We start from the raw sequence: 17236 nt of genomic DNA on the forward strand, positions 1-17236 counted from the left end.
CACGAGGACCTCGTGGTGGGGACAAAGCCACAGAGGTGATTGAGGCGGACTGTAGACTCCCCTCTTTGCACTGTGCAGCCCAAATTTGTTCTCCCCTGGAAAAATCAACGGCTTGCTGTCAATTGACCACAGCCTTTAAAGAGAAACTCTTCATGCAGGTTGCCTTGAATAAAGAATATTTGGAAGCTGCAATCATCTTGTCGATTAGATCACAAAAGTACCTTATTACTGGAGTTGTGGATTGGCATGGATTATGCACCCTCCATCTTGTCCAAATTCACGCAGCTCAAACGGGAATTGGATGTGGTACACTACTACTCGTAAGATTTAATTGCAAAAATCTACCTTGTAGCCTTTATTTGGAGAGGTAAATTCGAGACTTTTGGCTAATTTTCAAGGAAGCAAGATCCAAATAAGCACCCACGTTACCTCTATTAGCATTGTAGACTGCACGATCTGCACTTTCAGAATTGGTTGAAGGCCTCTCGCCAAGATAAGTAGCCTCATAATTGAGAAGAGGAAAAGAGTCGACTACTTGATTCAAGAAGGGGAAGTAGAAATATAGTCTGTTGAAGGGTCGTGATGCTCAAATGGAGTAGTTATTAGCTACATGCATCAATTGAAACTTTCTTGTCCTCCAAGGTGCGACTCAAAAATCCTTGCAAATACAACTTCCGAGAGTTAGATTAGCATTAGTGGGGAAACACATGGCCAGTTCAGCTGTATCTTCGAAAATGAAACAAGGAACCCCGCTTAGAATTTGTGTGGTCATCAAGTTGTGCATGTTGACATTCACAAATACACAGGTAATCTTGACCTAGATGAAGAGTGATGAGAAGACCCAATCCAAATTCAATAATCACAAAGAAAGAAGTGCAGTTGTAGAAATGCACAGGCTGAACGTCATCGTGCTCGTCGCTAGCCTAGGCAACCATAAGCGATGACAGCATGATGGGGCGAAGAGAGATGTAATGACATGGGACTCCATGCCCAAGGGCCAAAAACAAAAGCACAGGGAAGGGAGAGGAAGAGGGATCAGAGATGGATTGCCCAAGGGCCAAAATCAAAAGCACAGGGAAGGGAGAGGAAGAGGGATTGGAGATGGATTATGAATTAGACTTCTACAACTGCCTTCACATAATTAATTTCATTCATTCCAAAGTGGTAGACAATGCATGCTGGAGTTGTGGTTTTGACTTCAGTGGCACCTTGGAACCCTTAAAACCTCAAACCATCTCATTGGAATTTTGTAGAACGAGCCACAGTGACTTGCGAAAGAGGGGTTTGACGATAAGGAAAGTAGAGATGATTGTCCTAGTAGAGGGGTTTGCGAAAGAGGAATTTGACAATAAGGAAAGTAAGGATGATTGTCATAGTACATACAAGATTCCTTGACAAGATGATAGTTTTTGGCCCTCCATAGGGGACTTAGTGATGGGTGGTTTTTTTGCCTCAGTGCCCGTGTACCCTCCTCACTATCCATGCCTGCTCTTGCTTTCAGCCTCTGCTTCGTACTATAGACTTCTGTGTTTCTTCCCCTCTATGGCTTGTACATGAGTGCCTAGTTCGCATATTGCCTTGGCTCTACTACCTCTATCTTTGTAGCTCTTTCCCACCCCAAGGCTCCCTCGCTGTATGCGTCTTCCTCTGCTGAGGTCTGTTCGTCTCTCGTGACCCACCACGTTGAACTTTGCCATCTGCGACTTAATTAGCACCATGATTCACTTCCAAATATGTGGGGCAATCATTAGAGAGTGTGTAGGATCTGATCGTTTTAGTAATAGAAGAATACGGCTCTACGTCTTGTTGTAGGTACATCTTGTGTGAGTCTTTGTCGAATACACATTGTCTATTTTTGATGGGTGGTTTTTTTTGAGCCTTGGGTTACGTAAGTGGGTTTTTGTGTGTGGGGCTTTTATGTGTAGGCAGTCAATTTGTTTGTTTGTCGGTAATCTATTTGGATTGTGATGCCGTACAGAATGTATGTTGTTATTTGTTATTGTGAGCTTGTTTGTGCTTGTTTGTATTAGTACGATTATGTCTTCCAAGATCTTTGGAAGACACTATCTATGGAAGGCCCCACATTTTTGAAGACATTATGTAGGAAAGGATGGAAGACCGTACAATGTTTACCCCATTAAATTAATTTGAAGAGAGAATGCTCTTTAATAATTGCCATTAGGCATATTTTGTAAAACATTATTCCATTAACTTGTTAAACATCTACATTTTGTTACACATTATTGTCCCTGAAGCAACTTTTTAATCATATTTCATTAAGACAGACTTTTGTTATAATAAATGTTGTAATTTTTTTGTTTTTATTTAGTCTTCATTTAAGAAAGAGCATTTGCAATGAATACATTTCAACTTCTTAATCATTAATGAAATCTATAATCAAAGTATATAAGCATGTGTTTATTAATTACTTTTGCAATGGTATTTTTTAAAAAAAATTTCCTTGAGTCACTTGTAAGTTTTAATAAATTTTATAATTACAAACAGTAATTTTTGTAAACCATTTCATTGTACTTATAATTTAGTTCTAGATTGTGTACAGTATTTATTTTTTAAATTTCTTTGAATTACTTGTAATTTTTAATTAATTTTATAAATTGTCATTTCAATAGAAAGATACTATTAGCTTATATATATAATTACAAAGAGCAAATTTTGTAAAGTATTTCACCCTAGCTATAATTGAGTTCTAGATTGCATGCAATCTCATTATACAATTTTCTAATGTAGTTTTTTTAGCATAAACATATTTAAACATTGGTATATCTAATTTACTATTTAAACTAGAATAAAACCTATAGCCAATGTATATATACATGATTATATTAATTAGTTTTGCAATTCAAAAATAGTTTATTTAATGTTTGAACTTAAATAAATCTGTAGCCAAAGTATGTAAGCATGATTACATTAATTAGTTTTACAATTTCAAAATAGTTTATTTTTAAAATTTTAAAGTGTTATAATATATTTTTTTAAAATTTTAGCTTTAAATTTTATTATAATAAATGTTATGGTTTTTTTTATATAAAGAATTTGCAACAACTATGCATTACTGTACATGTCTGTACTCTCTATTTTTGCCTAAAGCTGTTGCTCAGCAAGGTAAATGTAAATTATTATTGCCTTATGCTATATTGGTCTTACCACCAAGATGTGTGAAACTGTCACGTGAAAAATCATAATAAATTTGAGAAATTCAATTTCAAATTAATTCTAAATTTTTTGCAATATTTAATTATGGAACTATTTGTTATGCTTTTGCAGCCCTAGAATAACCTATAAGCTTTAATAGACTATACACTTGTTTAGCGTAGGAAAGATTGAGGAGAAAAATCTTACATTGTAATTTTGGCTTGCTTAAAAGTATTTCAACATGACATGCAGGAATTGTGCATAAAATCATTAATACTAATGAAACTTCAAAATTGAAGTTAACTACACTTATAAAGAAGAAGCTAAAGCATAAAAAAAGAGAAGTGAAGATTGTAATAAAACCTTGGTACTATGAAAATGCTAGAACTTTAGGGTTTTTTGAGTTTATAAGCATGCAACATGCATCTATATAGTTAAGAGTAGTCTATACACAGTTAAGACTCTTTCTTTACATAGTTCTTAAAAACAATATGGTATGAATGTATCTTTGATAATTTGTATAAATAAGTACTTTTATTTTGTAACAAATTATTTGTAGTAGATGGAATTTAAGAAAATTAGAATTAGATATTGTAAATGCATAATTTACAAAGTATTTAATATGGCAAGTATGTTAGGATTAAGATGTTAAGTTTTTGAATTAATCCAATATACTAAAGTTATAGCAAACATGATTCTTTCAGATTCAAGTAGGTACTATACTAAGGACGATGCAGTAGTCCCTGTCGAGTCTGATGGGGAATCATCAAATTTTAATGTTGTGACCATCGACAAGAGCTCTGTGAAAAGAATGTACAACGAGGTAGATTATAGAGAAGATAAATGAGCCAAGTTAGAGTCTCCACAAGAGGAAAGACCTTATCATACTTTAACTATAGAGTGTTCGGATGATTTAAGCATCGAAAGTGAGTATTCGCCTAATGAGAGGGCTTTACTCATTCATGAAGTGGACTTGTCTGTTAAGAATGGAATATTCGAAGGTAAAGTATTGAATAAGTACGGCATTTGGGCCTTACAAAACGTTGATTACCCATTTGGGTATTTAATATGGCAAGTATGTTAGGATTAAGATGTTAAGTTATTGAATTAATCCAATATACTAAAGTTATAGCAAACATGATTCTTTCAAATTCAAGTAGGTACTATACTAAGGATGATGCAGTAGTCCTTGTCGAGTCTGATGGGGAATCAACAAATTTTAATGTTGTGACTGTCGACAAGAGCTCTGTGAAAAGAATGTACAATGAGGTAGATCATAGAGAAGATAAACGAGCCAAGTTAGAGTATCCACAAGAGGAAAGACCTTATCATACTTTAACTATAGAGTGTTCGAATGATTTAAGCATCGAAAGTGAGTATTCGCCTAATGAGAGGGCTTTACTCATTCATGAAGTGGACTTGTCTATTAAGAATGGGATATTCAAAGGTAAAGTATTGAATAAGTATGGCATTTGGGCCTTACAAAACGTTAATTACCCCAAAACTTTGAAGCTAGATTTAACTGATAGAGAAGGGGGCAGGTGTATCACACTTGCTATAGGCGAGGTTTACTATACCGACTTTGTCAAGATGCTAAATGTATGAGATTGCATTAAGATTACAAACTTCTCCGTTTGTAATAGAAATACTCGGAACAATGGGGGAACATCTTATTACACCTTAGTATTTGATCCTTCAACCAGAACATTCTGAAGCGTTTACAATTTGAACAAGAGACTTAATAAGAAATAATCCAACAATCTATGCAATGAATTACACTCACAAAATCCAACAATTCCTCAAACTAATAATGAAAGATGATGACATACTCACAAAAATACACAATTACTTCTTTGTCACGAAATTCCAAAGCAAAGGAAGCCAACATGAACATGTTATCATATGGATAGAAGATGCACCAATATACGGAATTGATGATAATAATGCGCGAAAATGAGTTTCCTGTGGCAATCAAATATGGATATACAATACATCATGGATCCATATTCAGCCACAACATACTCCACATCATACATTACAAAAATGGATGACGTAATAACAAAAAGCCTCTAACACACATTTAAAACTTGCATACAAGACAATAGTACTGCATATGATAGATTACGAAAAATGGGAAACACTTTTTTACACACACAACAAATGAGTGCACAGTTGGCATCTTTCATTACTCTATTTTTACCTTTACATAGAACAACAAGAAGCTTCTAATTTATAAATACAAACAAACAAGAAAACAGAGCACTCATCCTCAAACAAAAAAGACAACAACAACAACTCCCCAATCAATCCACCAACATAACATGTGACACTATCATCAATAAATATACAAAAAGAAAAAACATGGATGACATTTGTCTCGCAACATTTGCGGCAAAATATAATTACGACAATGGCAACATTAAGAAAAGACGGACCAAGAATTATAAGATTCGTCAAATTCAACATCATTAAGGATCCGGAGAATTACTATCAAGAACAAGTATTATTATACTATCCTTTCAAAGATGATGAAAACCATGAACTATTAATACATGGTTCCTGGCAACAAGCCTTCAATTCTGGCCATGAAATTATACTACAAAATAAGGCTTCATACACACAAGAAATTAATGATAATCAAAGACAAAAAAAAAACAACATACCACAAACATATAACTACAACACTGATAATATTAATAACAATGACTTCGAACAAAATAACTTCCCTACATATGATGCTGCATCTGACATGCAGAATACAAATAAAGAAAAGAAAATCAACATTATTCCAGTTAAGAAACAAATCCTAATGCAGAATGATGAGTATTTCAAGATGATTCTCTCCTTGAACAACGAATAAAGACAACTATTTGATGATATTTTGATAAGAAAAAGGATACATCAAATATAAAAAACACATTTATTTCTCATTGGTGGAGCGGACACATGCAAAACATACCTTCTATTACTTATAGTACAAGGTTTGCTCTGGTTTTATAATCGAACCATTTCAAATATAGATTATGAGCTACTACATGTATTAATGCTAGCTTACACAGCAAAAGCAGCTTACAACATAAATGGCCTCACTATACACGGCGCATTACATTTACCATTAGAAGCAAAAAACTTAACCTCCCTCTCAAGGGAAAAGCTTGACATACTAATCCATCTTTATGAACAATTACAACTTATTGTCTTCGACGAAATTTCATTAGTAGGAAGATGCACTTTGGACTTTGCAGACCTTCGCATGAGAACATTCAAAAGAAACCATTCAGAATACTTTGGAAATGTCGATGTCATCTGCTGTGGTGATTTATATCAAGCTAAACTAGGGAGAGATAGCTGGGTATTCAAACCAGTAGACGATTCATTACAAACAATAGCAAACACATACTAGCACACAAAGCCACAATGTTATGAGCTCAAAAAAACAATGCGTTAACACAATAATGAGTTCATATAGACATTGAACACTTTCAGAAAATGTACACATACAAATGAACAAATACGATACATAAACCGATATTGTCTTCACGAGCCACCTAGAGACCATACTTTCCCTCACCTTTACTGTACCAATCTTGAAACAAATAAACATAACGACAAAGTCTTCCATCAAGTAAAAGGTAAAGAATACAATATCAGATCAATCGATATATTCAATAATGATAGCCACATCTCATCCAAAATTTTAGAAAACCCTAAAGCAATAGATGGACTACGAACGACTATACAGATCAAAGAAGGAATGCTAGTTGAATTATGTGCAAGAAACATTAACCAACAAGATGGATTAGTTAATGGCGCAAATGGGTTTTCATGAACATGTCTACCTAATTTCAAAACCCAAAAATTGGAAATAAAACCCGTCAAAACAACTATCATGCATACACTACAAACATCAATTGCAAATGGATACCTATATTTTGAGTTACAAGGGAAATAAAAATTGGCCTTTCTAAAACAAGTATTCTTACTTGACAACAATTGCCAATCCAAGCAGCTTCTGCTAGAACAATACAAGAGCACAAGGACTAACAATGGATAAGCTAGCTTTTTCACCAGTAGGAATCCGCACGCATGGCCTTGCATACAAAGCGCTTTCACGCATAAAAAACATAGACAACCTTTACTTACTTTAGCCACTCTAACAACAACATCTCTTCATGGACAAAGATGTTCACGACGACGAAATGAAAAGGCTAACAACCCATTCAAAATAAGAAACATTAAACAACAAAATCTACCAACACATAGACACAACTATACTGATACAATCTTTAAACATTAGGTCACTACATAAATACAAAGATGCTATACAAGCCACAAAGTCACTTATCAATTTCGATATTATATGTTTGCAAGAAACAAGAGCCGAACACTACCAACCATATCTAACATCCGACTTTCAATATATAAACAACCATAATAGTTGTACCCTAGTCTGAAACAACATTGTCATTGAAAATCAGAAAAAATTTCACTACACAGAATTGAAATCACAACAATGAAAAATCAAAACAAAAAACAAAACATACGAAATTATAAACATATATAGACCACCATCCGAAAACAAAAAGACATTTTTCCAATTGCTTCGCAAAAAAATATCAACGACTATTGCAACACAAAAAAGAATTCTCATAGGAGACTTCAACATTGACACGCTTCAACAAACAAAAAAATTCACAAACACTACAAAACATTATGCACACTTTCGGCTACAACCTTCAATGCCATCATATCACAACAATATATGGTCCACAACTAGATCGCATTTGGACTAACATACCTAACACAAAAAAGGACAGTGGATCTGCATACACATATTGGTCATACCATTCTATGGTCTACATACTTGTCGATAATTAACTATCTCAAACAACCTTTAAACAGAAAATAACCCACCCATTAATTCTAGTCCTAAAACAAATCCCAACCATAAATTCCAAACCTAAAAGACAAGCAAAAAAAAAAAGAGAAAATAAAAAATCATATAGAAATCCTAATCTATACAACTTCCACTGACCTTAAACCAACTCCACCTTTAACAAAAAACAAAAAAAAACCAACCATTAATTCTACTTCTAAAACAAAACCCAACCATTAATTTCAAACCTAAAACAAAATAAACCAAACACCTTCTGCTAACAAACTTACAACGAACTAAAGAAAACAAATTTAATACATTCAAGAGGCTTCCCTAGCCAACTAAAAGCTAAAAAAGAAAGAGATAGAAGAAGAAGAAGCTTAGAGAGAGAGAAAAGGAATAAAGAACAAGAAGAGAGAGAGAGAGGAAGAGGGAGAAAATGATGGCCAAAATTTTGAAATTACTAAAATTGGATTTTTGCTTCTTAGAGAAATGACCATTGCTTAAACCTACTACACCCTTCTCAAAGCAGGGCCTCAATGGACCCTCCACCTTGTTTTACTCCTTTTTTAAAGGGTGACATGCTTTTATATAGCTTCGAAGATGATGCACTGAACTCTATTCTTTTTGCACGTGACCATTGGTTAATCCTGGAGGTGCTAGTCTACCAGATACAGTTGAGATGTATCTGGCAAGCTTTGCACGAGAAGGAACAAGCCTTCCTTTTTGGGAAAATGTCTATGGATTTGATATGCGGTTTATTAGGCAAGAAGTTTTGGAGGACGCTGCTGTCTCAATGATAATAGATGCTATAGGAAGCAAGGACATAGTCATGGATGCCTGCCTCAGTCAAGTATTGCCTTATGTTGATCTCAAATTCTTTGAGTTGAAAAGCTTTCCTACTTTGAAACACCATCCCTTTGTTTGGAAAAGATTTTGTTGTGGTGAAATATCTTTTGAACCCATTAAACTATGTATCTTAGGTACATGATGACATTATGAAAGGAAAAGGAAGCCAAGGTATAGAAATGGGGGTAAAGAATGACACGAGGGAACAAAAGAATGCACTCATCTTTTTTGACATTGTTCCAATTGTAGTGCTTTTTGCCATTACTAATAGTGCCTACTATCATCCAGAGCGTATGCTCCCTTAGCTTTATGACCTGCAACAAGATGGCCTTTTTCTTTGCCTCCAAGATCAAAGAAATCACCAAAAGACGATGAGAATTTGAATTTTGCCTAGCGCGCCACTTGTGGTGATTTTACCGACGATCGGTTACAACTACAACTATTGACGTTAAGGTAATATGCCATTATCTTATCCATTTGCAAGACTTATTCACAGCGCTTATATTCTCGCGCTTATATTCTCGATGCACAGGGAAGGGCCCGTTCCCTTGGATTATAACTCTTTGCGGAAGGAAGCATGCCGCCTCCCTGCCCACACTATGTGTGGTTATAATAATTATATATTATATATTATCATACAATTTCAATTGCTCATTTTTAATCTAAATTCTTACAACATTTCTCTCTTTTAATGCATGTTCTCGATGCGAGGGAGTAAGGAAATCCAAGCTAGATGCAAGATCGAAAGATATCAACACTTTTATTCATATGATTGTAGTCCCTGTGATAATATTGTATAGACTGCAAGGAGGATCATTTATTGTATAGACTGCAAGGAGGATCATTTATTATGAGCACTTGTGAGCATCGCCTCATTTATGTGTTCAACTCCCAAAACACACAAACAATATGGTCAGGTGAATTATAATAATTTAGCACCCCTAACATTTGCAGGGAGGATCGGGACCTTGTGTCGTGTCTCATGTCCGCATTTTTACTCATTCGCTGGTCTCTTTTAAAAATTTGATAAATTGCTAGGATTCAAGTTCAATTTTTGAGTTAGGAGTTACGCGCTCGATGACGAAAAGGCTATCTACCACAACCTAGTTTTTTTGTTTAAACAAATAAATACAACTACCTCATATTAACAGGTGGTCAGTCCCCAAAGAAAAAGACCAGATACAAAACCAGACCTTACTTAGGTGGGTTTCACACCCATCTAGAAGCCAAATGCCAAAATGCAATCACACCAATCAAAAAGCGCGTCGGTTGCTGTTTTGGTTTCACAATAGGGTGGACTACGATTTCCACTTTTCTTGTGTGGCACACCTGCTCATGGAAGAAATTAGCTTCGTCATGGGCGGCATCTTTCCCTTGCCCAACTCCTTGGACAACTGCACCTTCCAATCAAAATGAAAAATTTCCCTAGCATAATGGGATCAAGTGGCAGTGTTGGCAATGAGGAGAATGCTTTGGTGGGAGCTTCTCCTCCTTCACTAGTTTGCAACTTGGAGACGATGCATTGCGAAACATAGCCTTGTTTTTGCCTTTTTCTTATTAGGTACTCCTCTACTACTTTATCCTGTGTCATGCATCCCTTTGAAGCAACGTTTACCAATTGTATGTTTGTACGAAGTTTTGGGAAAGACCCATTTTTCCAGAGGTAGTCGATAGAGTGAGTTTCTTAAAGCGAGCAAGCCCAAAAAAGCAAGCAAGAATTTGTTGAAGTGGTAGGAAAATCAAGCAAGCAAAGAAAGAATCTAAGTGGAAGGGATGTTTTTGCAATAACAGAGAAACATGGGTTTTGTTCCAGGAGTGAATAGAGTTAAAAAAGTTAAGCCTTTACATATGCATGGAATGTAGACTAATCCATTCAAGTAGAACCCCCCCACTTGTGTAGAAGGTTGCATTGATGATCTCAATTACTATGGTGGATTGATATAAGGCAGATTAGAAATGTCTCGTCTTGAATTCATAGAGTTTGTCTAGGCCAACATGTGGACTGCATGAGAACTATAGGGTGAGTGGGTGGATAATAATACTAGCAGGCCTACTTCCAGTGCCATTTTCCAAGCCAATTTTTTTCCAAGGCATTTTTTTTCAAGATTATTTGTTTCAGGTAGAAAACTAGCATGACATATTCTTAGATTTACAGGTAGTTCCAGATTGGATTTAGATATTGTGCCCATGAATTAGCATCATCCCTGTTTTGTTGATAGAATGCAAGATTGATCTTGAAGCCTCACTTGAGATGGTAGATTGGGAATTCAGTGTATGCTGTCAAAAGAGGGCATGAAATAGTCCAAGTACACAAAGTTACAAGGGTGGCTACACAGGTTCAAAATGTAGAATTTCAACTCATGTTACAACGGCTGCTACACAGGTTCAAAATGTAATTTCAACCCTTAGTTAATACAATCCGACACATTCGCCCTCACTATCACTAGCACAAACTTCATGTGTGTGTGTGTACACATGTGTGTGTTTATGTGATTGGATGAAGATATTGTGGACTTTCTCCTTCATTCCTCACCTTGATCGTTGCCCTCCATCTTCAAGCTTTGGTAGTTTAGAGTTTATAGGTGACCTATATGGTTGTGCAAGAAGTACTGCATGCACGGTTGATTGTGAACCTCTTCTACACTACAATGAAGCGGTATGGCCTTCATGACTTGTATATCAAGTGGCCTAGTGAGAGAGGCATGGCCAAGATAGCACAGTCATTTGAGGTTGTTCAATGGATTCCATACGTGGTGGATGGATCACATATCCCTACCATAGCCCCTCAGATATATCATGCGGATTACTATAATGACAAGGCATTCCATTCAGTGCTCTTGTAGATGACCGTGATGTGGTTGATTGTCGTGTTTGGGACTATGATGTTCACTGGGTTGGTGCAATTCATGATTTAGTCTTGTTCAGCCATAGCAGTCTTGGTCGCAGATGCCAATCCAATAGGCTTGGAAAATATTGCTTGTTGGGTGATTGTGCATATCTCAAGAATGTCCCAGACATGGTGGCAACTTGTTTAGTTCTACATAACATGTGCATAGTGCATGGGGACTCCTCCTCTTTGATTGGGTGCATGAGGCCGAACATGATTTACAAGTAGGCTGCAATGAGTTGGAGACACAAATGCAATTCTTCATGCAGTTATGACCAAGGATCCAAATGACATAGTGCAAAGGGGACAAAGTGGCGGGGATGGTGCAAGGAATGATGGTTGTAGTACTCACTCAGGTGCAGAGTGACGAAACAATCTTGTGCGGTCTATGTACTGAGAGTTTTTGCAATGAAATGTGAATGGCATGTTTGCAAACGAGATGAAGAGCTAGATGATGAAGACGACAATGATGTTCCTAAAGTTGTTGGCACTTGAATATTAAATTAGACATGTGTTTCTCAACGCATTGCTTTGTTAATTGTAGGTTCCAGACTTCCATTTTATGTGGTGGCTTTGGCGAGCTTACGTATCATTATGGATTGTAAGCCTTATGGGCTTACCAAAACAAGTTCATTTGAATTTTGCATTTGGGTTGATGGAGTCTTTTTAGGAATTGCTTTGGAATTTTGGGAAAGCAAATCTGAATAGTTGCTTTTTTTCTAAGCACTATCATAGGATGTTGATGTAGCAGGGACAAGATTGAAGCATGCATTGAAGGCAAGCATGGGTTGCTTCTATCCTATTTTGCTTGTATGCCAATACCTGGTGAGACGTGTTAATGAGGGATGTGATCCTTTCAATAGAGTGCAGTATTGTGATCTCTCAACTCTTCCCCAAAAATTAATGGGGTTTAGAGGCAGTGATTACCTGCTTGCATTTGAAAGTTTAAATTGGACATGTGTTTGAAGTTGGAATTGGAAGTTTAAATTGGACATGTAAGCAAGCATACAAGCTTCCTCTTAATTGATCTTATAGCTTCAGCCAAGCATTTAGTTTCCACCTGATCTATATTCAAATTTAAAAATATATAAATTCAGCCAAGCATCCACTGTCCGTGTGTCAAACCAAAATAAGGATCTCAAGTACTCTCAAACCACATCCAAATCCCAACCTAGTGCCAATACACATGTTAAGAGAATGTGGAAGAGGCTTCCTTAAGTGTTATTCTTCATCATAATTTGTGTGCCTTACATCTCTACAGGTTTGCTAGAAACTTGGATGGGGAGAATTTGGACTGTTTTCTAGTAAGTCCATCAGAGCGAGCTTTATTTCTGTCGGTGAGCGTCTTGATTGGAAAAGATAACCATAGCTTGTTGTGTTAGAAAGGTATTGCCATAGCCAAGCTTGCAAAATGGATGTTTGACGCTGAAGAGCTTCTGTCCTTTGCAAATTCGGAGGGAGATCAGGAGATTGTGTTGCTTGGGCAGAGGAAAGACAACTTTTCTACTTGCTCCTGGGCTGAAAGAAGTGCGCCTGTCCGTTGGTTTTAAGAGCTGCCCATTAATTCCAGAAATGCATTTAGCGTCTGCATGGGCCACTTGAGACCTCTGCCCCACATCGCTCGCTGAAAAGCGTGGCGGAAGACTGACCAGTGACGTGGACTTGGCATAGACGCAGGACGCACAGCTCTCGCAAGCTCTGCCCTCGATTTCTGGGTCCTCCATATTATTTTTACGAGACCGGAATAGCTGGTGGCATATCCGGCGAGTTGAACTCTCCGAGCTCTGTCTACAAAGAAAAGGATCCGGCCGAGGTACAGCCCCGCATATCTAATGCCGCCCTCATTGCCAGCAGAGTGATTTTAATCAGTGCTTTACCATACGAGCCAACCAAGTAGATGTACGAATTGGCTGCTGTGGAGCTTATCTCGGTTTTCAACCCTTGTTCTTTTCTCGAATTGATTTCGCGACAAGTGACTGTCTGCCTGTGCTGGCTGTTGAGGCATCGATCTCTCATTTTTCCGTGCCTGCAAGCGGGGTTTGTGCTGAAGATCGTAATACATAATGAAGCTCCACCTCCAAGGGCTAGATGTGGCTCAGACGGACAGAGCTTTTCCATCCATGAAACTAGACGGTCCGTTCCATCCCATGAGGACCTTCTCCAGAATCCGTCGGAAAAACGGTGAGCAACCACGCCATTTATTGATGCTTTAAGATTTCGTTTTGGTGGGATAGTTGGTGATGGTTTGAAATTTGCGTTCATCTCCGGGATGATTTTAGGGCGCAAGCGCATATTTCGCCTTTTGCTCAGCACATAATCATCTATGGCAGTTGACAGTGTAGCGGACGAGAGCCTCGATGAGGATCTTCTTAGAACTCCTCCTTTGAGCGCAAGGACTCCAGCTAGGATGCGCTTGTCAGTAAGCTCGGAACATAGACTTGGACTCGAGATAGATGAGCAATCGAATGGTGGGATGGATCTGGACCTGAGTAAACGGAGGCGATCCCTGTTTGAACCTTTGGGTCCCAAGAGAAGCAGGTCTCCGGAAAGTCTGCTCCCTCCTCCGGACTTTGAAGCAGCTTCTTATCCACGTGGCTGGGTTGTGGGAAAGAAACGGAAGCTTGTGAATGTTGATGTGGTCGAGAGCATGAGGCGGATTGCTGTCCATGAAATGAATCGTAAGGTCCGTTTTTCATGGTCCACCCTTGTTTTATTTGTCACCTGCACCTACGATTTTTTTGTCGCTTCTCTCACGACCTTAGCTTGAGTTGGTCTCGAATTTGAACCTGCTAGTTCTTGAGAAGGACTCACTACTCCTGTTAGGCATCTATTTCTAATTTGTTAGTGATGGGTCATTGGGTGTGAACTTTGTAGTCATATTTTTGTTCACAAACGGTAGTAGTTAACTGTAGGTCAATGAAGGATTTATGCGTCGGATAGGAGATTGCATTGTGTCTGCATGCGTGCATGAATTTCGAGTACTATCTAGGTGCAGATTGGCATGTTCATGGATCTATCTAGATAGATGATATTTAGCTGCACCCTGTCAGGCTCTTTGTATGTTTAACATTACAATTGCGGTCAGACATCGTGTTCCTTTTGTCAGACTATCCTAAACACTTGGAAATTTGTTTAAATTGAGACTTACCTTATCTTCATAAGCAGTTATAGCTTAATACCAGTTTCGTCAGGAGTGTGGGACCTTCAACTGAAACTGCATACAAAACTCGTAAATGTATGCTCAAGTGTCTGGGTGCGTGGATTTGTGCATGCGTGAGAGCATATGCTTATGCAACATAACCACCTGCCATCTGACTTTATACTAGCTAAGTGTTTACGGCGTTGATAGTCACATTGTGGGTGATTGATGAGGTTTAAACTGCCTATTTCATTTTTCTATATGTAGTGTTTGGGCTACGCATACACAGACCTGCATTTTGTTCAAGGGATATACATGAGCGATGATGGGGTTTTGAGATGCATTAAACAAAGTCCTCAGGGGTGATGACATGTCCTTGATCTACTATAGGCTAGGTTTTGCAACATCAGTCTTTTGTTCTTTTTCATCGACATAAAGAGCCATGTGAGACATTGATTTGTCAGGATCGGGAGACAGATGGTTCGACTACATGTCCTTGATCTACTATAGGCTAGGTTTTGCAACATCAGTCTTTTGTTCTTTTTCATCGACATAAAGAGCCATATGAGACATTGATTTGTCAGGATCGGGAGATAGATGGTTTGACTGAGCAGCTGGAAGAGGATGCTAGGACTATGGAACATCTTCAGTTGCAGCTGCAGCAGGAGCGGACAAAGCGTGTACAAGTCGAACGTGAAAATTCAGTCCTCCAAGGACAAGTTTCTATGCTCATGAACATGCTTAACGAGATGGAAGAGGGTTCTGAAGCTGGGAATTTGGATGATTGACCAGTAATCAATAATTAAAGTACTATAGCCTGGAATTTGTAAAATTGGGCGTGTTTATCTCAGGGTTTGGTTATAAATCATCCTTGACCAAGGTAAACAGTTTGTAGTTGCTCTTGTGGCAATCAAAAGTCCACTTTATGGCAAGTTTGATCATTCACTGAAACCTAGATGAAAGCCAATTACTCTCTCTATGTATGGTAAAGGAGGAAGCTTGATTCTTACTGTGGAGAATTTATTGCAAGGTCTGTTGGTCCAGCAAAATGGTGTCCTTGCATAGGTGGATCTTTGCCTACATGGAACCATAAAGGTGACCAATCCATGGATAACGTTGTCCTGATCACCTTTGGATAGATTGTAGGTGTGCAAACAGACAATTAGAGGCCGGTCCTTCGAGAAGGTGTGTTCTACTATATGTTTTAGAGAGACCTCTAGAGAAGCTGTATTTCCAAATAGCCTCACAGATACAGTACAGTCGTGGCTGTGTCTCAAGACAGTTGTCCCCCCTTTTGGAATCAGTAGATGAATAGTACCATGCCGGCTTCGCAGCATTTGCCATTGATTATGAAAAATTTCATCCTGGTCATGTGGGACTGGTCTAAATTGTTTTTGCTTTGGGAGGGAGCTGAACCTGCCTGCAACAAAACCGAATATTATAGATAGACTGGGTCACGGGCTACTTTGCAATGTCCTACGTTGTCATTTCTACGGTTCACTCATCTTTTAGGCTCTGATTTAATGAAGCAATTAATAACATAGACGAGTGGGTTAACAAAGAATAACTTAATGGTGGTATTTCTTCATATTTTGAAGGTGTTGATAAGAGGCACAACAATAGTATATAGTCATTTCATTATAGATTTTTCTATCATGCACTGGATTTGTTTTGTTAGTCATATGACACATTTTTGAAGACTTGCATGTTCATTCCCTTATGCTTTGCTTCAATGGCTCTTGTTGCATACATGGAGTTGCATTTGTAGTTGCATAGGAGATGCCTGTATTTTGGGACGTCTCAAGCTCCTCGCTTGAAATTCAAACAGGGTAAAGAGTATATTAGGACTCTGCAAGTATATTTAAGGAACAAAGGCTTGGACGTTTGTAATGTTGTGTTTTGGGTCTTTGCAATCATGGGAAGGCGCAAGGAGAAAAGAAGTTCCCACTTAGAGTTTTCTTATCTAAAAGTGATTGGTGATCATAATTGTCCCCCAAACTTAGGAAAAAAGATTAGTTGAAGTCGTAGGTTGTATATGCATGCACTATTGTAATATCATAGTTGGTTTCAAGTTGTAGCTTGATCGTTTGTTTTGCAGCCCAACTAGGCTTGTGAGAGGCATGTTTATCACACAAAAGATCAGACCCATCATGTGCTTGATCTTACTTTTGCAATAGGTTCTCGCCCAGAGGTAATTGTGATGCCTCGTTGGTAATTGCTACTTCAGAAGACCTGGTTGTTCACGAAATTATTGCTACTGTCAGCTTGGTAGGTTGCAACTATCTCTTTATTAATTTTAGCCATTGCGTGATTTACTTGTTAGCTTGCGATG

The 17236-nt window shown here is 37.7% G+C and overlaps 1 protein-coding gene across 1 annotated transcript; it reads left to right on the plus strand.

Annotated features, from left to right (window-relative positions):
- Positions 1-13471: 13471 nt before the first annotated feature.
- Positions 13472-16382, plus strand: LOC147879885 (protein HEADING DATE REPRESSOR 1-like). The gene is made up of 3 exons (XM_087371963.1): positions 13472-13946; positions 14096-14448; positions 15489-16382. The coding sequence occupies exons 1-3, from the start codon at positions 13829-13831 to the stop codon at positions 15690-15692; spliced, it is 675 nt and encodes a 224-aa protein (XP_087228089.1). The 5' UTR covers positions 13472-13828; the 3' UTR covers positions 15693-16382.
- The last annotated feature ends 854 nt before the right edge of the window (positions 16383-17236 follow it).

Source organism: Dipteris shenzhenensis, chromosome 33, assembly GCF_047967505.1.
Source record: "Dipteris shenzhenensis isolate YYH24624 ecotype China chromosome 33, Dip_SZ_1.0, whole genome shotgun sequence".
Taxonomy (NCBI): domain Eukaryota; kingdom Viridiplantae; phylum Streptophyta; class Polypodiopsida; order Gleicheniales; family Dipteridaceae; genus Dipteris; species Dipteris shenzhenensis.